The sequence below is a fragment of the Chenopodium quinoa genome, unplaced genomic scaffold (assembly GCF_001683475.1).
Source record: "Chenopodium quinoa cultivar QQ74 unplaced genomic scaffold, ASM168347v1, whole genome shotgun sequence".
NCBI classification, from domain to species: domain Eukaryota; kingdom Viridiplantae; phylum Streptophyta; class Magnoliopsida; order Caryophyllales; family Amaranthaceae; genus Chenopodium; species Chenopodium quinoa.
Window position 1 is genome coordinate 105,157 of NW_018743212.1, and position 25,887 is coordinate 131,043.

Sequence of the window (25,887 nt, forward strand, 5' to 3'; positions counted from 1 at the left end):
AGTGAAACCTAGCAATTCAACGCATGGGTGGAAGCAAAGAGAAGAGGGAAAAACGTGGGAGAAGCAACGAATTGAAGAAGCTGAGAAAGACGTTAGAACGAATTTGGATATACCCGGGTTTTTTTTTTAAATGGCACCGGTTCAAACCGGAGCTAATTGCAATAATTAGCACCGGTTCGCTCTAAACCGGTGCCAACTCCATTCCCTTTTCTTTTTTTTTTTTTTAAATGGTTGGCACCGGTTTGAACCGGTGCTAATTAAAGGATTTGGCACCGGCTTAGGTTGGAACCGGTGCCAACTCTGAAATTTCCAATCCCGCCCATTTATTTTGGCACCGGTTTTCAAGAACCGAGGCTAAAGGGAGGGTGCCTATTTCAAATTTTCTACTAGTGTTATAAAATTATTCAACATCATAAGATAACCTTAACCTCGAAGGTGAGTATAATAATGGGGTAAGAACAAAAACTTCGGGTCGTCGCAAGACAACAAAGGAGGAGGAGGCGGGACGTCGTGAAGAAGAAGAGAGAGAAGAAAGACGCCACCTGAAACCCTAAAAATCCAACAACCAATCGCGACCACCATCACCATTGCCTTGGTGCCGTGAAGAATGAGGATAAAGTGTGGTGGCGGTGGAAAGGGGTGCGTAGTGGCGGTGGATTGAAGTAGTGGAGTCAAGAGGGAAATGGGGAAAGGTAGAAGGAGAAAGGAGGAGCGAGTTAAAGAGAGAGAGAGAAAGGAGAGTGAGGCTGTTAGATTGAACTAAAGCGTGGTTTTTTTTTTTTTTAATGGCATCGGTTAACCGTTGCTCTTAACTCCTTTTAGGCCGATTATTAATTTATTGGGTTTTGGCTTGTATTTTGCGCACCGATTTCAAGAACCGGTGCTAATTTGTGTTTTTCTACTAGTGAAAGGTATGTCTGCAAAATTTATGTTCTGAACGACTTAATTTAGGAGTTTTTCAATTGATATAAGGATTTAATCAATTTGGGAATTTGATTATGTTGTTCAAATCAATCAATTGAAATTAGGGTTTAATCAATTTTCGTTTAGTTGTAATCAAATTGAAAACCCTAAACCCTAAATTAAAATGCAATTGAAAACCCCTAAATTAATCCCAAACCCTAAACCAATAATTAAATTCCCAAATTAAAAACCCTAAACCGATAATTAGATTCTCAAAATGAAAACCCTAAACCCTTAATTCAATTGAAAACCCCCAAATTAAGTACCTAAACCCAGTAATTAAGCAAACATACCTTTTTTCGTGGAATCATTGGAGCGGTGAAGTAAGAGAAATTATTATTAAAACCTAAATTTTGTTTCTAGCAATTCGATTTCAAGCTATGCCTCAATTTAGATGGAAGTGGATGAAGATGGAAGTGAGAATCGAGAGAAGAAGAAAGAAAACGGAGGGAAATAGCAAAGATGACGTCATCTTTCAAGGGTTGGTCAAAGTGGTGGGAAGTCTTAGTGTTTTGGAAAAATGTAGGTGGTAAATTTCAAAAAAAACAAAAAACCGTAGGTGGTAATTCCTAAAACAACAACAATTGTAGGTGGTAATTCTCAAGAAATCCTTTGATTAATTTTTAATTACTCAACTTTATACCCCATGAATTTTAAACAACCTCAAGCTAAGTGACTTGAAACTAGCTACTCAAGTTAACATTTGTAACTTGAGATTGTTTGCACATGTGTCACCACGTGATTGGTCAAATATTATAAATTTTTTTAAAAAAAACTTAATAAAAAATTTAATATAAAAAAAAAGTAAAATCATATTTAAAAAAAACCACCACCACCTTAGCCACACCACCTCAGCCACCACCACCCAAACCTAGACCCTACAACCACCATCCCCACCCAGACCCGAAACCACAGCCCCCACCCTTACCAAGACCCGAATCCCCACCCAGACTCCAAAACCACCACACCCACCCAACCGAAACCAAAACCCAAAACTACCCAGATATGAAACGGGACGGGGGAAAGGGGGTGTTGGAAATGAAGCAAGGGGAAGGGGAAGGGGGCGGAAATGGGACAGTGGTAGAGGAGGGGGTCGGAAATGGGACGGGGAAAGGGGAGGGATGCTGGCAGCAATAGCCTCCTGGTTGGGTTTGGGTTATTTATTTTATATTTATTTTTAATTTTTGAAAGTTTTTTAATTTAATTTTTTTAACCTATCATGTACCGACACGTGTCAGGTAACCTATCATGTACCAACACGTGTCAGGTAACTTGTTATAACAAGTTAGATGACCGATTGGGACCATTTAAAGCGAATTCACATTAAAGTTAGGATTATTAAAAAAAGCCAAAAGTTGAGATTATTTTGAGCGGACGAGGCAAAGTTCGGATTATTTTGGGCAATTTTTCCTTTTGTCTTTCTTTAATGGAGATTTCATTAGTAACTTTTGTAGGAAATATGACTAAAGCATTCATAATAATTAAACGCCTTATCTGGTAAATGTCATGGCGTAACAATAGATCACTGCCCTAAAGTCAAATTTGCCCCGCACAGTACACACAAACTCGTAACAATCGACCCCTAGGGTTACACGACTCCAACTCTTCGGTGTACGACAAAGAGTTAGATTGACAACCCTATGTACAATGCCCAAAATAAGAAACTATATTTTGTGTAACAATTTTTGAAGTAAAGATGAGGAAGAGTAGTCTTTTTCTTCTATCTTGACAAAGAGGGCATCAATACAGTAGTCCAATAAGCCAAAATAAAAGGAAGGGCATAAATTTGTATACCATCATTCCATCCATAATTGTAGCCATTAGCCGAAAATCAATCAAATTGCCTACTATCCATGAGATAACATCTAGGCAATCAAGAGAAGATCTATTAGTCATCAATCAAAGTAAAACGGCTTTGCAAATTAAGGTAACAACAGTGGATTAATTATGCATGGCACAAAGTAATTTTCTTATGGGAATTAATGTCACCCAATTAAGGCTAAATTTGTGATTGATTTGAAAATACCTAGACTTCGAGTTTTAGAATGGGGGATATCTAACAACTCCAACAACTTCATCATCATACTAATTTCTCCGTCCATAATAAAGAGCTCACTTCTCACTTTGCACGGAAATTAAGGTCGGAAAATGTGAGATTCCTTTGTTTGCATATAATGATAAATACATGTTATAATACTTTTTCACAAGAAAATTCAAGTTTATATCCTCGGAATTTCGTGTTTCAAAAGCCTGAGTTAACTTGGAAAGTAACATTTAGCCCATCTGCAAACTAACAGATGTTTATTGACGCGAGCTAAAGCGCATAAATTGAGAAGAAATTAGTATATAGTAATGTCTATAGATTTACAAGTAATTGGTTAACCGTTTAGTAACATACTTCTATCTAAAAACATTACTCCGTAGTAATTAATTACTGTACTCAGAATTAAAAGCGTAAATACTTAGTCATTCGATAATTTTCCTTTTTTTTTCTTATTTAGCTAGCAAATACAATTTACAAACTAAAAAAATAAAAGTATTGCGAATGAAAATTTCACAAAAATTAAATGTGGGAGATTAGGATATAGAATTATTAAATCCTAATTACTTAAAAGTTTGGTTTCTACTCTAATGGATATCTAAGCAACATTAAGACTGATTGGAACACCAGCAACCTTCACCCAAGGAGCACCTGCTAAAAAGGTAGCAGCAGAGTAACGTTGGGCTGTAGTCTTATCTAAGACCTTAACTTGTGGCCACTTAACCCTCATAGCGGTATTGGAGCCTGGTCCACGGTTAGCATACTCGCCATAGAAAGCAGTCAAATGGTTATTTTTTCCTTCTGGTGATTGCCATGAAAAATAACCAGCTGGTTGGATTAAGTCACCCATGACAGTTTCCATGAATACGGTTTTAGCGTAAGGCTTCCATGGACGGCCTAAGTAAGTTGCAACCTTTAGCCTTTCTGGAAAAAGATCTGTCCCCGCTAAGATTTCACACCCTTGGATCACAATCCCTGTGGCCTCGTTAGCTGCTATCCCACCCTGAGCTGTGACTAGATTTTGTTGTCCAGGATTACCCCTTCTTGCAATGATTTTTGAGTTCTGGATCAAAGAAGCACCATTGCCAAAGATGAAATCAACAGTTCCAGATATTTGACAATCGCGGAAGAATTGGGATCCACCTTGGACGTATAGAGTGTCTTGGTAACCATCAAAAAAACAGTTTTGGAACACTGCTTGTAAACCATTGACCCTTAAAGCTACAGCCTGATGCCCTTGTGGCCCTGCAGTGTTTTGAAACCCCATATCCTTGCAAAGGAACCCAAACCCTTCAACTTGGAATGGAGCAGTTTTTGATGTTTGTACACCTTTTGCAAAGCTCTTATCACCCATAACCACTGTTTTTGTAGGGCCATCACCGTACATGAAAACGTTATTATGTTGTTTTCCTATCAACACATCCTCCTTATAGATGCCGGCCTTGACATAGATAACAAATCGACCTTGCACCTCACCTGGATGCGTCTTGAGAGCATCTACGATGGTTTTAAATTGACCACTACCATCTTGGGCAACTATCGCATTAGGCTTCATTCCAGGTACAATAGCAGGAGCAGCAATAGCTCCAGTAGCAGCAGCGACACCTGCTCCAGCTGCAACACCTTTGCCCTTCTTTATTCCTTTTCCCTTACTCTTCTTACCCCCCTTTCCAGAAGTTTTTTTAGAGCCTTTGTTTCCATCGCTCAAAAGCCTACGATCTAAGGAAGATAACCATGTAGGATTTCCCTCTCCATCAATAGCCATGCCAAGAAGGTGACGTTTATTTGTGGGAATATTATTAACATCTAAACTATCACCAGTCTTAACCTGCTGAACCAAATTGGTAGCATTAATTGAAAGGTCTAGGCCGGCAAGGGCTTCATTAAAGGTGGTAACAATGTCCAACATGCTAATAGTGACCTCGGTGGCATTGACAACACCATCTTGCATGATTTTTTGAAGGTCTGGAGCCTCGGCCTCTCCAAACTCATCCGCACAGCTCGTAGAAAAAGTGACAACATCAGTAAGCCAAAGGCGAAGGCTCCATACAAGTCCTTTGTCCTTATATATATTAGGATCATGGACTTGGTCAAGAGCCCCATCAAGGCGATCTATAGCGAGGTCAAACAAGTTCTTACAACTTTCAATAGCCATATTGGCCATCTCCGGTTTCTTGGTTGCATTGGCTTTAGGTACAAGCGTGTCAGTAAGGTTGGTGGCTCTAGCTATCTCCTCTAATGCTAACTTGACACCGGCTTTTACGTAGTCATGTGGTGTGGCGCTTTGGTTTTGTGCAACCGAGCCTAGGTTCTTGATGCACGAATCCTTATATGTCGTCGGACCACATAATGCATTTACTGTCTTCATTGAAGATGACAAGTTCTCATCATCTTTACCACCTTCCTTGTGACTATCACCCTTATCTCGATGCACTACTGCCACCAGTCCTATTACAACTCCTACCACCAATATTATGGATATTACTGATACTACCACCTTTCCCCCCATTTTCTGATTTTTTTTTTTTTTTTTTCAATGATTATCACCTGTGTAACATATAATATATCGATGGAATAGAATGATTTATGTATTTGATAAAAACAAAGGACTTTTTTTTTTTTTTTTTTGGCTTTTTCCTTTTGACGAGTCTCTTATTTACAATAATGCTTCGTATGTTATTAATTCATACAATAGAGAGGGAGAGAAACGGGAGTTCGTTTGCCCCTCTATCTCTCTTGACTCTCTTTGTCTATTTTATTTGCAACTATATATTTTTGTATAGCTTGTAATGCAATTCTTTATATGGGGTTATATACTTTATATACTGGTAACATGTTAAATATAATGATAATGCTTAATTTAAAATTGTCCCCTAATTTGTCTCGCATCCCTTAATTTTTTTTTTTTTTTTAGTCTAGCCAAAATACTACTCCGTACTATTGCAATTTGATTCCTATGTGGCTTACCATTTTTGGTGTGACTTTTATGGTTTGAGGAGAGCTCTCATATACCGCAAGTTGCGGGGCAGCAAAATTTTTGAGATTGTTTGTGATGTCAAATTTAATTTAGTCAAATTGCAAATTAAAGCAATACTTGTATGTATGGGCGTATGGTTGTATGCATCATACTCCAATCAAGGAAATAGTAATTGCTATTTTCAACATAAAATTTGGTTGGATAATAAATTAATACAATAGCATTATGCAAGTGTGCGAACATTACAAAGTATTTAGCAATGACCACAACTTGGGCTTGTTTGGCATCGTTTTTTGTTTTTTAGTTTTCTGATTTTTTTTTTTTTTTTTAAAACAAAAACATCAAAAATAGGAATCAAGAATGAGGTGTTTTCACTTTTCAGTTTTCAGTTTTCAAAATCATCATGATTTTAATAAGTTTGACCAATTTTTGTTTTATTATACTTTGTATGACATGCATATATGATATGATTTGAAAAACAAAAAACCAAAAAACTGAAAACCATATCATCACCAAACGGACCCTTAATTATTAGTGGCAATCATATTTTCTTGCTAGTTTTTTTTATCAAACAAACATTCATTAAAACAATATACATACGACGATGTGATTGATTCAATTTTTCACATTATATGGACAAAATTAGTCTTTTAATATCTAAAATGCTAATATAAAATTTGAAAATTTTAATCCAACAAAAAAATATTTTTCAAGAAATTATAAAATTAAAATTAATTTTACATATATGAAACTAAAAATTGGATTAATAAAATATGTTGATGATACTAATTTATACCAAAAATAAAGAAATATATTTTATTACTTGAAGAAAAATAAATCAATCATGAATTGATATGGTAGTCATATTTTAATAATCGACCACTATAAAATTTTCATACATTTGCACTTTGTAGGGAGTAAATACTTTTTTTATTTTTTAATTTTATTTTCTAAATAATATACAAAGTATATGTTATATATGTATACAAGATATTAAAGACAATAACTCAATTTTTTCTCAAATCACTCTCTTTTATACAAATAATCACTCTATCATGCATCTTTTACACACACATATACTCTAAATCTACTACTCAAATGTTATTTTTTTCTGACGGATACTCTCACATTATGAATGTTAGTTTATTCGCAAGTAAAGTCCACTTCATATTATTATTTTGAGCTTTTAAGGAGAAAAAAAAATAAATGAAATTACTCTATATGAAGTAAAATAGAGAGGATGATGATGAGAACAATTGATCTGAGTATGAGTAAAGTATTACTCCGTAAATATTTTTATTTGCTTTCTTTGTTTTTTATATCTCTTCCTACTTACTGTAGCAATTGTACGTGACCAACTGGCCATGGATATGTGAGACGAGTTTATAATCTTAATATCCAAGCAACGAGATTTAACCGTAGTTTATGTAAGATCTTGCAATAATTTGGCAAATCCTTTCGCCAACTAAATAAAGGACATCCAAGCTAAGGAAATTGTTTACGAAACAAGCTGATGAGAGATGGGCTTGAGACCCATTTGATTAGTCAACAACAAATAAATGGAAGCCCGACCTTTTCTTTATGTATAACCGTAATTAAAAGGTTTAATGCGGTAACTAATCGATGACTGATTAGTTCACACCAGTATAGCCGCGCTATTATTTAGTGTATGTTTTGAGGGTGAGATGTATGTATATTCTTAATGAAATTCTAGTAATAGAGGAATTTCAGCTATATAGACATAAGAAGTGGTTTCACTTCTAACAAAAGTAGTATGGGTCTATCTTTTGTAAATGGCTTATCTTTTGTAAATGTCTATGAATCCAGGTGGAGCACATGACCATATAATAATAGTGCTACCTTAATTGTTTATGAACATGTTACGAGCAATGTGTATGAAGTAAATTTTGGCTCAAAGGCTTTTAGGTATTTATTTTGTTGGGGTTTTGAAAAACAATAATTTCAATAAGTGAAAGGTCGGTCAAATCGAAAGATATTTTCATGTATGCACAATCTATTAAATTGAAGTGGGGGGTTGTTGACAATAGTCTTCAATTGAGAAGATCTTTGTCCAATCTAGAAGAATACATAAGTTATCTCTTTAGAACTCTAGGTCTGTAATGTAAAGTGTAATTATATTGGGCAAATATTATGAGCTTGACTAAATTATTATTGTTGATTAGTTGTATGTTATATACTCTCCCTCGTTAGGTAAGATTAATGACACTACACTATATAAGATGAATGACAAAGTGGAGGTAAATTAGCATAATAATCCCATTAGCATTATATTATAGTACACAAATTCTTATATGGGGCTGGCCACACGGTGTGACCAACGATTATAGGGGTTACTTCGTTAGTGTATAATAGAGGTTACTTGGTCAGTGTTAAAAGGGTTAGTTTGTCAGTTTTATAAGATTACTCGGTCAGTGTTGTAGGGTTACTCGGTCAATATTACAAGGGTTACTCGGTCAATATTACAAGGGTTGCTTGGTCAGTGTTATTAGAATTATCTTATTTTTTTATAAGTGGTTACATGGTGTGGCCAGCCACACACAAGACCGACTGATTATAGTATGTATAATGGGGCTAATATTGTTGTAAGCAAGAACACAGGTTAATCTTGTCCTAGCAAGTCTTTTTGTTCTTTCTTTGTAACCTGATTGTAATTCTTTTCTGTATTTTCAATAATAGATTATATATATATATATACACACACACACACTACAAGAAAATTGTCCTTTTGTACCGAGTATTTTGTAGTGATTGTACATTCGCTACAATATGCATGTATGTTTGTGAAATAGTAGAGGAAATTGTATCATTTTACAATCGCCATGGTAATCCCATATAAAATCGGTACGAAAAACATAATAACACATATCCACCCTTTTTTTGCTCATTTTTAAAAGTATGGAAAATCGTATCGTTTACCATCGCCACTAAAACCCAAAAATCGATACATTTTCTACACTAGATATACGAATATTGTTTGACAAAGAATACATAATAGGAAAAATTGCTAAAAATAATCTCAACTTTCACGTATTCGCTATAAATGATCCCAACTTTGGATTATTATTAAATAATCCCAACTGTGGGATGAATTCGCTCAAAACAGTCCCTAACCGATTACTAAGCTATTATAATTGATTAAGGTGACACGTGTCACCATGTGATTGGTTGATAAATTTAAAAAAAAAAATTACGAAAATTGAAAAAAAGAGGAGAACTTAAAAAAAAAAAAAAATTGTCCAGCCACCACCCACACCTTCCCCACCACCCATGAACCACCTTCCCCAACACCCCCTCCCCCTCGCCGGTAGCTCCCTTTCCCCCAAAACCATCAATCCTGCAGCCCAAAACCCCTGAAATCCCACATGACCACCCAAAATCCCTTAATCACCTCCCCCACCGCACAAAAACCCCCAGCCGCTCCTCCACCAACATCGAAACCCTAGCGCTAGGGTTCCGATGGTGGGGGAGGAGCGGCTAGGGGTTTTTAATGCGGGGTGGGGGAGGTAGTTTAAGGATTTCAGGCGGGTTTAGGGTTACGGGATTGGTTGTTTAAGGGAAAGGGGCGCCGGTTAAGGCAGTCTCGGCGTGGGGGGGGGGGGGTCTGGCCGCAGCAGGCCGGGGACTTGGGCTAGGCCGATGGCAGGCCCGACGCCGGTGGTTGCGTGGTTGTCGTGGGTTGGGGGCTTGGGGTTGGGTTTTTTGTTTTATTTTTTTTTAATTTTTTATTATATTTTCAACCATTAACGCGATGACATACACGTGTAAATTAACTTTTAAAAAAAAATTACCTGTTTAACAGGTTACCAGTCACATGGGACTGTTTTGAGCGAATGACCCCGAAGTTGGGATTATTTAAAGAAAATACGTAAAAGTTAATTGACACGTGTCATCGCGTTAATGGTTGAAAATATAATAAAAAATTAAAAAAAAAATTTAAAACAAAAAACATTTAATATATGTATGTCAGGGATTATTTTTAGCAATTTTTCCTACACAATATATATATATATATATATATATATATATATATATATATATATATATATATATATATATATATATATATATATATATATATATATATATATGTCATAACTTATTGGTAAAACATTTAATATTAGAGCTTGAGGTTGTGTGTTCGAATCTTGTAAAGATCATATGTATTTTCGTATCGATTATTGAGGACAACCCCACCTATATCGAAAAACACTATTAAAGGCTATGACAACGATGGATATTGTATCGAATAACTATTCGTTGGGAAAGCTTTTTGTAGCAAATACAATCGATACTAAAGGTTAGAATAATCGCTACGAAAAGGTAATATATATATATATATATATATATATATATATATATATATATATATATATAAAATGTAGTATAAAAACAAAGTTTATATATAATTAAGAAAGTGTTTGTTGAGAACAAAGTGTTTGTTGAAATTACGATATGTAAAAGGGAAACAGTACAGGGCATTATATTATTGGTGCAATTGCATTTGTAGTTTGCAAGTATCTTTTTCTTTCCTTTAATTTATAGGAGGGGAAGGGGAAGAACTGAAGAAACTAAGATTAAAACTGATAGGTGGAAACAACGTCGAGCATGTTGACAGCAAGCTCCTTAGCATTGGTAATGCCAACTTGCATAAGTTGTTGGAGCTGTGGATCTTGAGCCTCAACAATCTCATCCAAACAATTAGTAGAAAAGGTGTTAACATCACCAAGCTCGAGACGAAGATTAAGGATGGTTGACGGGTCTTTTAAAGTGGAATGGAGGTCGCCAACACCCACTTGGTCGGAAGCCATCTTAAGGCGATCAATAGATTGTTCTAAAAGCTCCTTACAAGTATTAAGCGCTGAGGTAGCCCTCTTAGAGTTTGCTTTTGGGAGTAGGGTGTTTGGGAGGTAAGAGGCCTTTGTTATCTCATCCAATGCCATATTTACACCACTTTTAAAGTATTGTTGTGGATTGTTATTGCCACTATTTCTTGTCATTGAGCTTAAACTCTTGATGCAAGCATCCTTGTATGTGGCTGTTGCGCAAAGTTCATTCACCGTTTTTATCGAATCAACACCACCGATATCACCTTGGGCATTGGAATTAGCATGCGCATGAGCATGAGCATGAAATCGAACGCCATGGGCATGCGCATGAGCATGAGCATGAATATGCCCCGTGTTCCTTACTAGCATTTTACGATTGACCAACTTGTTGGCTTTTACCTCTCTTATTCCTAATCCAGCCACCAAGATGGACATTACTAATATCACCAACTTACCTCCCATTTCTTCTCCTTTATCCCACCAACTTATATATTTTTATTATAGATATAAGAGTTATTTATGAGAGAGCTCGAAGGATCTTATCAGAGAGATTGAGAAAAGAGAGCCTTATTCTGCCTCTCTATCTCCCTTAACTCTCCGTGTTTATTCACAATTGCAACAAAATTTAGAAATCTTTTATCACAATTGTAACGATAAAGTATTAAATGGGTGAAGATTTTCATACCACTGATAATTGAAGGAGGAAGTATGTTAAAAATTAGCATAACTCCTCCAATCACTCACATTGCCTTGGTTCTTTTATAGCCATCCATTTTTTAGGCTGATATTTATTATTTAATACCACTTTCTTTATTTAGTGAAGTACTCCCTATAATGTTTTTGTTGGCGTTTGCAAAGATTACACTAGGTCCATCTTTATACAAGTCATCACCATTCAGTCATTTAACAATATAATATTATTTAAACAAATTTTATATTCTTTCGTTCTTTTATAATTGACCATACTCTCTTAGATTATCATAATTAGACGACTTATATTTTCGTAATACTTCGTATGCAAGATTGATTACTAGTTGTCGTTGTGCCAAGTCATACAACTTTATAGCGAGGTTTTAGAGTTAAAGAGGGGGGAAAATAGGGGCGTGGGCGAAGAGAAGGTAGCAATTGTGGAATTCTGGAATACTGGTCTCTCCCAACTGCAATAGAGTTGGTGGTAAAATGAAGAATGGAGAAGCCAGGCTTTTGCTGGGATTCCCTCCCAATTCTCGTCCCACCCCTTCGCAGGTAAAAACCCCAATTTTGACATCAATTTACATAATTCTGTTGCTAAATATTTTGTTTTCTTCTTCTAAATTGACGGGGAAGGAATTATTAGCTTTTTTATGGAAGAGATTAACATTTATATCATCATATGCTTTGAATTCTATTCCCATTCATTTTTGACTATTACGAGTAGTCGAGTATTGTAATGTATCCAGATTAGCCTTTTACGGCACTTAATTGCTTACTTTCATGCTAAAATTGTTTTACTAATCAAATCTTATTTTGTGGTCATCGATCATGCTAGCAATTCTCACATGATCTTTCTTTGTATGTTTCTGGTGGAGGTGGTCTAATTGCATGTGTATGTTCTAATTTGCGATAAGTAGTGGCTTTGACCTGGAGTTTTTTTTTAAAGGTGCTAAGACCATGATTGCAGGTTAAAGCAGCCTATAAAAGGAAGGTTTGGGATTTTCACCCGGATCGTTTTCCAGCTGACAAAAGAAGTTATGCTGAATCACGATTCAAAATGGTAAATTTGGCATTTTCTCTCTTCCATTTGTCTAATGATGGATATTGTTCTTCCATAAAACCATTAGCATAGATGGCTTAATTTTCTTATAATCTTACTTTTTTACTTTTCACTCTGCAGATTTCTGAAGCCTACAGTTGCCTCTTGCCTGGTAATTGTTTACCTTCATTTCTTGTACTTGCGGCTTCCAGTTAGATCTCCTACATGTGTTTTTCTAATTTTAACAGATAAAAACATTGAAAAAATTCTGTCAGATTGTTCCTTTTCACTTCATTTCTTTTTTTATTTACAGAAAGTTAGGCTGGAATATTATTGCAAATTTAGTTCCGCCAAAGAGTTCATATGAGCTAATTCAATAGTACCCTTAGTATCCCAATTTCTTTATTTTCTAAATAGGGGCCATTTTACAATGGTATTGTGCACAAACTTCTAAGATGGGAGTAATTAAAAGCAAATTCTCGTCATAATTTGCAAGGTTATGAGCAGACAGAACCCATGAAGAAAATCAAAGTATATTTTGGTTTTGTTTGCTCAGCAAGAATGTTTCAATATTGAGTGGAGGCGGAAAAATAATTTAGGGGCTCTCAACCCTGGAAAGATCTGCTTCTCATATATATATACACACACCTTGATCACCACAAGACAAAGAACACAGCTCATGGCTGCTGTCAAGGCTAGAAACAGACAAAAAACAAACCTACTCCTGCACTAAGTATAGCTATACAAATACTATACATATATACATATTTCTACACCCCCCCCCCCCCCTCAAGTTGGACTTGGGACAAAGTAGCAAGTCCCAACTTGGACGATATGAACCAATGTTGATGTGCAGGGAGAGACTTGGTAAGAATGTAGTAATGGTACCATTCCTTCAATGTTATCTCGAATATAATAGCAGTCCAATTTGAGATGCTTTGTTTAGTCATGGAGTGCTGGGTTATGAGCAATATATTCTGCTGATTTATTATCACAAAATAAGGTGACAGGAAGAGGCCAATCCTGCCCCAAATCCTCAAATAAACCAACTATCCATGCTATCTCACTTGTGGTCTGTGACATGCTTCGAAACTCTGCTTCACAAGATGATTTTGAAACCACCTTTTGCTTCTTCTTCACAAGGTGCTGTCCTAGAAAGCACCTTCCAAGAATACACAAAAACCTGTCAAGGATCTTCCACTGCATCACTATATGCTGACAGTAAATGATCAGTGTTACTAGGGTAAAACAATAGTAGATCACCTGTTCCTTTGATATATTTCACAACATGCAGAGCAGCTTGCATAAGTGGCTTTCTAGGACAGCCTAAATATTGACTTAGTTGCTGAACTGAGAAAGATAGATCAGGTCTAGATAAGTTCAAATATAGCAATCTTCCCACCAATCTCCTATAACTTTCGGGATCTTCAAGCAATTCTCCTGATTCTGTTGATAAGTTTACTCCCTTTGGAAATGGGAATGTACATGGTGTACACCCATTCATTCCACTATCTCTCACAATATCTAGAGCATATTTTCTTTGGTTGATCATTGTACCCCTTTCACCTCTAGCTATTTCAATTCCCAAAAAATATCTCAAGAATCCCAGATCCTTTATTGTAAAGGCACTGTCCAGCTTTCTTTTCATAGAAGCAATTGTTTCTTTATCATCACCAGTGATAATTAAATCATCAACATACACCAAAATGATGCAAGTCTTACCATTCACTGTTTTCACAAATAAGGAGTAATCTCTTCTACACTGCTTGAAACCATTTTCTATCAAAAATGACTTAAGCTCAATATTCCACTGCCTCGAAGCTTGCTTTAAACCATATAAACTCTTTCTCAATTTGCAAACTTTGTCCTTTGTTCCATCTCTATGCGATTCCGTAATCTTCAAGTATACTTCTTCTTCTAAGTATCCTTGCAAAAATGCATTATTTACATCCAACTGATGTAAATTCCAGTTTCTTGCAGTTGCCAATGCAATGATAAGTCTTACACTTGCAAATTTAGCCACTGGTGAGAAAGTGGCCTTCTAATCCTTTCCTTCCACCTGCCTATCTCCTCTTGCTACTAACCTTGCTTTCAGTCTCACAATCTTCCCATTTGGATCCAATTTCACAGCATAAACCCATTTATTGTCAATAGCTTTCTTTCCTTTTGGCAGATGATCTATCTCCCATGTTCCATTGTTATCTATTGCCTGTAACTCTTCTTGCATTGCTTTCACCCATCTTGGATCATGTGAAGCTTCTCTGTATGTAGTTGGTTGATCTATCTTCATTACATTGTTAAGGGATACAATGTAATCTGGTGTATAGTACTCTTTGTTATCAAGAATAACATGTGCTAGGTTCACATCCCTTGGCTCAGCTTCTTGATTTATATCTTTCACCTGTTGCAGCCTCTTATCACATTCAAAACCTTTATATTTTGAAGTTGGTCTTCTGTCTCTTATGGACCTTCTCAATGCTTCTTGTTCCATATTCTATTCCTGATTTCTCTGGTCATTCTGCTCTTGATCATTCTTGTCTTCTTCTAGTGTCTGAACCTCTTGTTCTAACACTTCCTGTTCTACTTCATGCACAACTTCAGCTTGATCTTCCTCTTCTCTGAAAGGAATTTCCTTTAAGATATTGTCAGCAGACATCTTATCTGATGTCTCTAAATTCAGGTCAATGCTTCTAGGATTTCAGCATATTCCTTGTCATTTTGTTTACAAGGAAAAATATTTTCTTTAAAAATTACATCTCTAGATACAAATATTTGCTTGGATTCCAAATCAAATACTTTGTATCCCTTTTGATCACTAGGATATCTAACCAGAACACATCTGGTTGCCTTAGAAACAAACTTATCCCCTTTTCTATGCTTGTTACTAGCATAGCATAGGCACCCTATCACTTTCAGATGCTCATATCTTGCCTTTCTCTTCATCAGTCTCTCAAAAGGTATCTCCCATTTCAACATTGCACTAGGAAGCAAGTTGATAATATGGGTTGCTGCAAGCACACACTCACCCCACATATTCTTGGGTAACCCAGCATGTATTCTCAATGCTCTTGCTGTCTCTATCAGATGCCTGTGCCTCCTTTCAACTCTCCCATTCTGCTGTGGGTTCCCTGCAACACCTCCTTTGATGTAAAATTCCCTTTTCTTTCATTATTGTAGAACACTCTGACTGAAATATTTCAGTCCCATTGTCACTTCTTATCACTTAAATAGAAGTATTAAAGTGATTCTGCACATATGCAACGAGCATTTGCAGCACCTGTCTAACCTGTTCCTTATTTGACATCAAATAAGTCCAGGTCACTCTTGAATAATCATCCAAGATTGTGAGGAAATAGCTTGCCCCTATGACATTTTTAGTTCTATATGGTCCCCACAGAACCATATGAACCAAATCAAAAATAGCATTTGCAATCGAAGAACTTGAATTAAAAGGTAACTTGTGGTGTTTTGCCATACAACATGTATCACAAAAATATTCAGAAACCCCATTACAGTCACAAATACTCAAATGTTTCATCTTAGATAAGGAAGTATGTCCTAATCTTGCATGTAATAAATCTAAATTTCCTCTAGATTTACTACTCAAAATTTTCTTCTTACAAGCCATTACATTAGACTTTTTCTGCTCCTTCTCTGCTCCACTTCTTCCTTCTTCAGTTCTCTCAGATTTCATGTCCAGCTTTAGCTTGTAATTCTCTCCATATCCAACTACTTCTCTACTAAAAGGGTCCTGAAATAGACACCCATAATCAGTGAATATCACCTTTAATTTTGTTTGCTCCATCAATTTACTTACTGACAGTAAATTATGCTTGAACTCAGGTATATGCAGCACATTTCGAAGAATTATATGTTCACTCAATTTCACAGTTCCCATTTCTTTCACATTTCTAGTTGTCCCATCTAGCATCCCAACACTAACATACTTTCTTAAAGTTCTTATGTCACAAAATAATTTATTATTGCTAGCCATGTGATCAGATGCCCCTGAGTCTATCAACCAACAACTTCTATCAACATTCTCATAAAATGCACAAGCATTTGAGGTAGAGACAATACCTGCAAAATTGCTCATACTCACTGCATTACCTGAACTGCTTGCCTGACCTTGCTGCTTCTGATTCATCACTTTCATTACCTGCTGCACCACTGCATTCACCATCTCAGAATCTGGTTTCTCTCCTTTGCTTGACTGTCCTTGTTCAGATGATTCAAGAGGATCATCTTCAATGTATTGTCCTGTTCCAGACACATTTGCAGCATATTTCACTCCTGCCTTTCCCTTTGGATTGTTCTTAAACCAATCTGGAAACCCATAAATCTTGAAGCATCCATCAATTGTATGTCCTTTCATTTTGCAATTTTCACACTTCTTTTCTTTTTCTTCCTTGGTTTCTCTTCTCTGATAATTACCATTCTGGTAATTATTCCTGTGATTCTGATTGTTGTTGTGCCTATTTCCATGAAAAGGTTTAGCAGCAAGTAAAGCGTTCGCCTCTAAGCCTATTTCATCCAATCCCGATATCTCCTTCTGCTTTTCAACCTGTAAGACCATCTGATGTGCTCTATTAACACTAGGCAATGGATCCATGCATATGATATTTTCTTTCTGGTTATCATAACCAACATTCAAGCCCATCAGAAAATCCATCACCTTTTTGTTCTCTTCTCTTTCTATCAATTTCTTCATTACACTACATGTGCATTTATTGAAAATACCACATGTGCATTCAGGCATTCCTTCCAGACTATTAAGCTGATTCCATTTACCCTTAAGCTTCCCAAAATATTCCGAAACACTCAAGTTGTTCTGTTTCAAACCATTCAACTCTTTCCTAAGCATATAGATTTGAGGAGCATTTGACTGCCCAAATCTCTCAGCTAATTCAGTCCAAAATTCTCTCGCTGAGTTCACTATCAACATTTATTCAGCAATTTGTGGTGTTACACTAGCAGATAACCAACATCTAATCATGCAATCATTCCTTATCCACTTACTATAATCTTCAGAAGACACATTTGGTTTAGATATCTTACCCTCGATGAATCCCAGTTTGTTCTTTGCCCCTATAGCCATCCTCACACTTCTGCTACTGTTGACATAGTTCTTTCCATTGAAAACAATCGTTCCCAATGGTGTGTTCGAGTTATCTGAGCTTCCCAAATAATAAGGATCAGCATAAGGAACAACTTGCTTACCCTCCATTATGAGAATAAGTTTCTGTTTCAAAGATTGAAGTTTGAAAAGATCAAAGATTAAAACTTTGATATTCTGTTCAGTGTTTTGTTAAAGATTCAAACTTTCTATTTCAGAAAGATTCAATTTTGCCTGGGGAGCTCTGATACCATGAAGAAAATCAGAGTATATTTTGGTTTTGTTTGCTCAGCAAGAATGTTTCAATATTGAATGGAGGCGGAAGAATAATTTAGGGGCTCTCAACCCTAGAAAGATCTGCTTCTCATATATATATATACACACCTTGATCACTACAAGACAAAGAACACAGCTCATGGCTGCTGCCAAGGCTAGAAACAGACAAAAAACAAACCTACTCCTGCACTAAGTATAGCTATACAAATACTATACATACATACATATTTCTACAACCCATCTATTTGCTTGAGGTAATATTTTGCATATTATGTCAATTCTAGGTGTTCATTGGGGGTGGCCGGTGGGGGCCTGGGGAGGAAAGGAAATGAGGAAACGTTGTTAAAAGATAATGACCTTGGTGATTCTCTCCTGATAATTCTGGAACACTACACCCCTAGTAAATATAATGCACTGTCAAAAACTCTGCTTTGACATCTTACAGTAAAAGATCAATTGTGCTAATGAGGTTACAGCAGGAAAGAAAGTGTCACCGTTTTTCTGGTTCTTTTGATGTGTCATTTGTCATTTTTTTGTGGCTGGTTGTAGAAAATAGGTCATGTCAGTGGTGGTAGTTTGGTACCTTGGTAAGAGCTGAAAAGCAGTGGTCTATCAAGCTCCTTGAGTAATCTAGAAGACTAAAACCATAACATGGTAACATTTTTGCATCTGAGAAATGGCTGCTCTAATTTCATGAATTATGATGTTAGTGAGCTGAAATCACAACCCCTTGATTATTTTCAAGGTTGCATAAGGTGACAGACTGCTGATAACAATGTTTTAATGATGATATAGTGATGCATTTTTATGTTCGGTTGAAATAGTATTCTAAATATAGCATGAATTGGAATCTGCAGGTGGAGGAATTTCCAGTTCAGGTAACATTACTGAGCATGTCTTTTTATTTTTAAAATAATTACTTAATACACGTCACATATATACATCTTGTCATTAATGAAATATTATTAGCTACTTACACACGGGTCGTGCGGACTGGGGTACCAAGGGTGCATGGAGGCGGAAGACATCATCTTTTAGTTGGCCTTCCCTTCCTTTTTGTTATGCTTGGAACAGTTGGACTTGGAAGTCTAAATATTACCAGGTACAAAACTTAAGCCTTGAAGGTGTAGAATACCAAAACTGGTCTTGGTGGTGTTGAAAGACTACTATTGGGCTCAGAGTATCATCATACTTCTGATTATTGATACTTTACTTCTCAGGGCTTACAGGAAGGAAAGAGAAGCAAATCCATCACATAATCCTTTTCTCCCCTAATCCGAAATTTGGCAAAGTCAAATTCTTAAAATAACACTCAGTTGAGGAAATCGGCCTAATGATAGATCAGTTCTTTTCTCAGGAACTGCTGCTTTTTCAACCAAAACTTTACGGCTGCCCATGGGTGTCTGGGTGTTGGTTACATTGAAATCAGTCTTCAGACATTGGCGTGTGGTAAATTATGCAATACTTGAAGCGTTGAAGTATTAAATTTTACTGATTCTTGATCTTGGGGAAGCTCTAACCATGCAAAAAGCCCGTTCCTTATGTTTCAACCATTGTTAATTTCATGAAATAAATATGCATGTGATGTTTTAACCAAAAAGCACAGACTATTCCAGGTTCTGTTCACTGTCAAAAATTCTGAAATGCTGAACCTTTTGATTGACAATCCTCGTGAATAACAAGGGAGAGAAAGAAACTAGTTACATATACAATATCTCAAATAGAGAAAATACAGAGAAATACTTTATTTATTTTACATTGTATATTTTTTTTATATTTTGTCAAATTTCCTGTATAACAAAATATTTGCTGAGCATTACCTTCAATCTACAAAACAATAAAATGTAATCCTAGTTTCTCTCTTTTTGTTTGAAGAACTCTATTTAACTGTTAAAAAAATTGTTTTATTTTGTTTGTTTCCTAGCAAGAAAAATTATAGAGGAAGAGAGAGATAAGAGATGTAAAGAGTAGGTAGGAAAATGTGACGTATCTTTTTTTCAATTGAAAAACATTTTTCAATTTTAGAAGAACTAATTTCCACTTTTTGAAAAATTGTTTTCTATCCAAACAATGAAAAATGGGAAACTAAAAATCTACCCCATCCATAATTTACACTTTTAAGAAAGTCCCTTAAAATCTGCACCATACTTAATTTTCACTTTCTTAAAAGTGGTATAGCTTTTTTTTCTGTTTTTTGAAGCAAAAAAGTGGTATAGCTTGTATAGTTGTATTGAGTAAGTAGGTAAATTTAGTATTCAATATGTGTATTCAACGGAGTAGAAAATAAAGTAGAAAGAAATTGTAGAGACCATGTTAATTAAAATTGGAAATGAATCAATCTTTTAAAGTCACCCAAATAGAAAAATGGGGCATTCTATAAGGAATTGAGAGAGTATTATATATATATATATATATATATATATATATATATATAAAAGTGTTATTATTGTACTCCCTCCGTGTTTAAATAAATTAAACGTTTTCCTTTTGTGGTCGTATCTATATAAATGAAACGTTTCCTTTTTTTTTAGTAACTTCTCTCTATTTGTGTTCCAAAAAAAAAAAAGAAAAAAAAAAGTAACTTCTCTCTATTTTTTAATTATATTTTCTCTATTTTTTAATGATATTCTACTACTAATGGTCCCACAAAACCTCTTACTTTCTTTTCTCTTCTCAAATTTATACCCCACTACCTATTATTTTAATAAATTCAAATAACCTTCCTAAACTCCGTAAAAGTCAAAACGCTTTATTTATTTAAATATAGAGGGAGTGATTGAATTAATTATACGAAGTATTTAAGATTAAAAAGTTCTTCATAGTTTCAATTCAAAACATGGTACCTTTGCTTTAAAGAGTTCTATTCGGTATCCACAAACTCTACTATGACCTTCATTTGCAAATTATACAGAATACAAATGATATACTTCCTCTGTATTTTATTATTTGCTCCACTTTTCTTTTACAGTCATATTTTATTACTTAGGGGCCGTTTGGTTAGGGACTTGGGGGTGTTCAAGAAAGGGAAAAGTAATCAACTACCTTATATCCCTTTGATGATGTTTGTTACACAAATTCAATCATTCCCTTTACCCCTTTTATTATCCCTATTTTCCTCAAACTTTGAATCCCACCCCCCCACCACACCTCTCTCTAGGGAATCACTCTTACCCCCAAACTCCTCTTCACCCAACTACCTTGACCACCTTGTAACTACTTTTGACCAAACTTGAAAACACCAACCAACCACCCAGAACTATTGCCAACCACCAAAACCATCGCTATCACCACCGTCACCGCCACCATAACCGGCGCCTAACTGAGGACAACCCCGCCATCAACTGACCCAACATCACCGCCCACAAGAAATCACCCAAAGCCAACCCAAAGCAACGTACCCTCCCTGAAAACCACCATAATCCCAGCGGAAGCAACTTCTACCCTCCCTGAAAACCACCCTAAACCCACCCTCCGCGAAAACCACCCTACCAAAATCACTCTAAATCCACGCTCCGCGAAAACCACCGCACCCAAATCACCCTAAATCCACCCGAAAAAACCCAACCATCCCCAAAAACCACCCCATCCAACTCGAAAATAGCCCCAGATCCACCACAAAAACCACCCAAAACCCTAAATTTTTCCATAAACACCCCTAATTATCCCCCCACACATCTAAAAATACAACCCTTAACACCTTATAAACAACCAATAAACTAGATCTAAAAATTAAAAAAAAAATTGAGAGAGAGAAGAGAGCAGCAGCGACGGCAGAGGGGAAGGCAACAATGGCAGTAGGGGCGGAGGACATCAGAGACGGTGGCAGATCGTGAGGAGGGTGGTGGCTAAAGTGGTGGTGGTAAGATTGAAGGGGTAGTGGTGGTTGTAGATGTGATTCTTTTTCCTTATGTAAAACAAACAGCTATACAAATGTAAGAGATTAGCTTTCCTTTCTCCTCCTTTCCCTTTGTTAATTCCATTCCATTTACCTCGTGCAAACCAAACGGCCCCTTACTCTATTTCCAGTTTTGGAAACTTTTAACAATATTTTACTATTTCCCTTCCCATTAGTGGTCCCGTCATATCATATTTTAATATTTTTCATATTCACTCTCCTCCCCACTTATACTCACTTATCTGATGGTTGTGAGATGCAAACCTTGCCACTAAACCGAGCTATGCTTGGTATATAGACTTATAAAGGAGGTGTATATTCATGTGAGATTGTGAAGCCTTTTTACAATTGTATACTTGTATGTATTTTTGAAATATCAACTATTACACATTTTACAACAACTTCATCCATTCTTTATATTCTACTTATTTTCCATTTTAGCCCGTAATTTATTATTCCACTACCTCCGATTTTTATTAGTTGCAACTTTGGGGTATTATTTGTAAGACATAAAATATTCCAAAGTTGCAACTAATAAAAATCGGAGGTAGTACTTGTTTTTTTCTATTTTGTCTTACTCATTTTATCGTCTCAGTGACCTTACCCCTTTAGCCCCATAGTATTACACTTTTTAACTGATGCGGATCAAGCATCAAGAATTTAAAAGTCTAGATAAATTTCATTAAGATTTATTTATTCGTATTCGTATGATTTACTTAAGATAATATTTATCTTTTTATAGAATATTACAAGAGATATGCCTATAAATATTTGTTCTATTAATAAGAATTTAGAGTGATTGAGTTTATGAAAACATGAAAATTGTGAGTTAGTTCGAGTAAATCGAATTGATTTCAAAACGTTGCTTTTCTTTCAAAAGATCAAAATTTACGTTGCTTTTCTTCTTGTTAAAGTCGAAAAGATCAAAACTTTATTGAATTAGGTTTACCCTAATTTCTAGTATCCCTTATTGTGGTTTAATCCACATCAAATTGGTATCAAAAGCCAGTCGAAATTTTTCTTTAAAAAAAAAATGACCTAAAACAACTTGTTCAAGGGCAGAATTATTTTGCTTCGTTCTCCTCCGTTTGAAAAGCTTTTAAGGTGATTATTTTTTTGAATCTGGGTGTTTTTTTTTTTTTTTGTCTAGATTCCACATACAAAATTTCGGAATTTTTCAAAAATGTTTGCTATTCCCTCCATCCCATAATAATTGAGACGTTGGGGTGGACACGTAGTTTGAGAAAACTACAAGTAGGTCAATTTAAAACATTTGTTTATTATATAAAATATTCTCTTTTGTATTTTTATATTGTAAGAAAACAAAAGGTGGGTGAGGTGGGGGTAGTGAGGTGATAGGGTCGTAAAAGTATATTATTTATGTATATTAAACTCTTGATTTTATATTGACATTTGACATTTTAAGAGTATTATAAGTAATTTTCTTTTCTAGACATGAGATACTACTATTGTCATTTATTTGTTTGTAGGAAGGAAGATTATGATATCAAAATGCATTTTGCCAAGCTCGGATCAAAAGAAACAAAGCTTAGGAGACCAAATGAAGTCACGTATTTTAAGCCCAGTAATGTTAGATTGCAATTAGCCACGTAGGCCTTGAAATATACTTCCTCCGTTCCTTTTTAGATGACACAGTTTGACTTTTGCACTATTCACAAACAACACTTTGACTAGCTTTTGTGATTTGTAGCTACGATAAAACATAATCATGTGGGATCTTGTTTGAATCGTCTTAATGTATATTTTATTAATATCCACTTTTTATAATTTTACAATATTGATAATGGGAGATATAACTCGTGAAAATTGTGCGTTGGCAAACGTGATAAAAGAAACGTGTCATCTATTAAGGAACGGAGGAAGTACCAACTTGACTGCTTGACACTCAGCCAAACCAAAAAAAAAAAATAATAATAATAATAGATGGATTAAGAACTCCTCTCAGTGTTCTTGCGGGCAAGCCAGCAAGGCACAAATAAACTCTTGAGCGACTATTGCGGAAAATCAAATTGTCAAGCAAGAAAAGATAGAGATGGAATTAGCTGAGGATGGGAGCGAAATGCTCGGAGCAGCTGAGATGAATCAAAGGCTTCTTATCTTTCTGTTAGGGGAGTTCTTTGGGGATAATTCAGATCCGTATTTTTTGGGGGAATTTTAGGGGCAAGGTTCTCAGCAAATTGAGGAACATCATCTTAATTTTGGCGGAGAGTAGCTATATCCAGTGAACAGAGGAGGTAGATGAACGAATCAAGGTGGCTTGGTTTACTGCGTGGTTACTCTAATCATCTACCGGAAGCTTTGGATATTATATATATATTGTTTACATTTAATGGTCAGCTACTTGTTTTTATTTTGGATTAGGAGTAGAAGTTAGAGGTGGGCAGTGTGTCGTGCCGGTCCACCGCGTGCCGTGCCTGGTGGTGGCTCGTGCCGTGCCGTGCCATGCCGTGCCTGCAACTTGGCGGGTTGTGCCGTGTCGGACCACCATTTCGCACACCCCAGCTCACGACACAGCACGGCCCACGCGCCTGGCGTGCCGGGCCAGGCATGGCAGTGAGCCGCTGTAATACCCCCAAATCTCCCTCTACGTAAATATTATATTTATACGTATAAAATACCGTAGAGATAGACTTGGGCTTACCGCCACGTGAAAACGTAAGGCTTACTTAACTACTAAAAATGGCAGTAGAAAATAATTGACTTTTATTAATATTATAATAACCATAATATATATTTCGAAAAACACTCCAAATAAAACATGTCTGACTCATGAATGAGTAAATTTCTAGCTAAGTGATCCCAATCCCAACTCAAGTATGCGCACGATCAACTCTACACCTGAAATCAAAACTGCTTACCAATAATGGTGAACAGGGCAAACCAAAACAAAAGGGAAAACGGATTAGCACAAAAGCTATGTACATATAAGTGCAAGGCACGTAAATGCTTTATTAGACAAACATGCTTTCGAAATAATTATTCCAATTCAAACTTGCCAAAGGTCACTTTCCAAAGACTTTCCAAATTTAAACCTTCCAAAAGTAGTAATGTCCATTAATAGAAACTTTCCAACCAATACATTTTCAAATTTTTAGACGGATTTCCAAAAATCAATTTTCCTCACCTAAGTGTGCACACCCCCCAAGCAAGTTAAACTATACTCGAGGAAAGACCAGATCATACAAAGCTCATGGTCTTACTTAACTAGTCCCGGGTAGAGGGACAATTAAAAAAATAAATACTCAGGCCCATAATGAGCTACAAGTTTAAATTAATTCTTTTATTTCAATAGTTTGAAATCCGGTGATCCATAAACAACTTTTATTAAGTTAAACTACACTTTTAAAGATTAAACCTTTAAATCGTAAAATTTATATTTTTACTCGACATGAAAACCATTAACTTAAATCTTTCATACGCAACATTTATTCGAACAATCATTAAAATAAACCTTTACCAAAACATGCATTTAAACTTGTATCAAGGACCCAGTCACCTATACGTACCTTGATCACAAGAACAATTAAGATACGATCACTAAACTTGACCACGATCGAGGGACTCCTCCTACACAATTAAAATAACCTTAATTAATATAAGGTTAACAAAATAAACACAAAACTATAAATAATACCCTATTTGTGCATGAATTACCGAAACCATTAACCTTATATTAAATCAAACTTTAATAGTTTATGTAAAAAAAAAAGTAACGTTAGTATTACTATAATACATTAATGATATTAGTATAATAATTTAGTAATATTGGTGATAAAAAAAAAAATAAAAGGAACAAGGTATCATTTTCTTTTTTTGTATTTATGCGGCTAGGAGGAAGGAATGCATTGAAGGTGCTACTGCACGCACCTTGCTGGCAGCAAGTCACGGCAGCAACCGGGCAGGTTCAACAGTAGTACAGGAGTTAGTTAGCCGCAGCGGCGGTAGCAATGACGAGGTGGTGCAGTTGCGGTGTTTGTTTAAGCAAGAAAGAAAGAAAAGTTGAGGAGAAATAAAGGGTC

At 35.8% G+C, this 25,887-nt stretch overlaps 2 protein-coding genes across 3 annotated transcripts; one reads left to right on the top strand and one right to left on the bottom strand.

Moving 5' to 3' along the window:
* Window positions 1-3,540: 3,540 nt before the first annotated feature.
* On the bottom strand, window positions 3,541-5,535 carry LOC110734110 (probable pectinesterase/pectinesterase inhibitor). Its single transcript, XM_021914167.1, has one exon. The coding sequence runs from the start codon at window positions 5,511-5,513 to the stop codon at window positions 3,603-3,605; it is 1,911 nt and encodes a 636-aa protein (XP_021769859.1). The 5' UTR covers window positions 5,514-5,535; the 3' UTR covers window positions 3,541-3,602.
* Window positions 5,536-11,817: 6,282 nt separating this feature from the next.
* Window positions 11,818-19,832, top strand: LOC110734184 (chaperone protein DnaJ-like). Of its 2 annotated transcripts, XM_021914233.1 has the most exons (6): window positions 11,830-12,073; window positions 12,489-12,581; window positions 12,702-12,732; window positions 18,810-18,830; window positions 18,922-19,054; window positions 19,173-19,832. In XM_021914233.1, exons 1-6 carry the CDS (start codon window positions 12,008-12,010, stop codon window positions 19,225-19,227), a joined length of 399 nt encoding a protein of 132 aa, XP_021769925.1. In that variant the 5' UTR covers window positions 11,830-12,007; the 3' UTR covers window positions 19,228-19,832. The 2 variants fall into 2 exon arrangements, with proteins under 2 accessions (XP_021769926.1, XP_021769925.1); XM_021914234.1 differs by lacking the exon at window positions 18,922-19,054 and having other exon boundaries at window positions 11,818-12,073; window positions 19,310-19,832.
* The last annotated feature ends 6,055 nt before the right edge of the window (window positions 19,833-25,887 follow it).

Excerpts from the sequence above, each read along its gene's own strand:
- LOC110734110 (XM_021914167.1), bottom strand. The coding sequence starts at position 5,513 with ATGGGGGGAAAGGTGGTAGTATCAGTAATATCCATAATATTGGTGGTA.
- LOC110734184 (XM_021914233.1), top strand. The coding sequence starts at position 12,008 with ATGAAGAATGGAGAAGCCAGGCTTTTGCTGGGATTCCCTCCCAATTCT. Across the intron at positions 12,074-12,488 it reads CTCGTCCCACCCCTTCGCAG|GTTAAAGCAGCCTATAAAAG; the intron begins GTAAAAACCCCA and ends CCATGATTGCAG. Across the intron at positions 18,831-18,921 it reads TGGAGGAATTTCCAGTTCAG|CTACTTACACACGGGTCGTG; the intron begins GTAACATTACTG and ends AAATATTATTAG.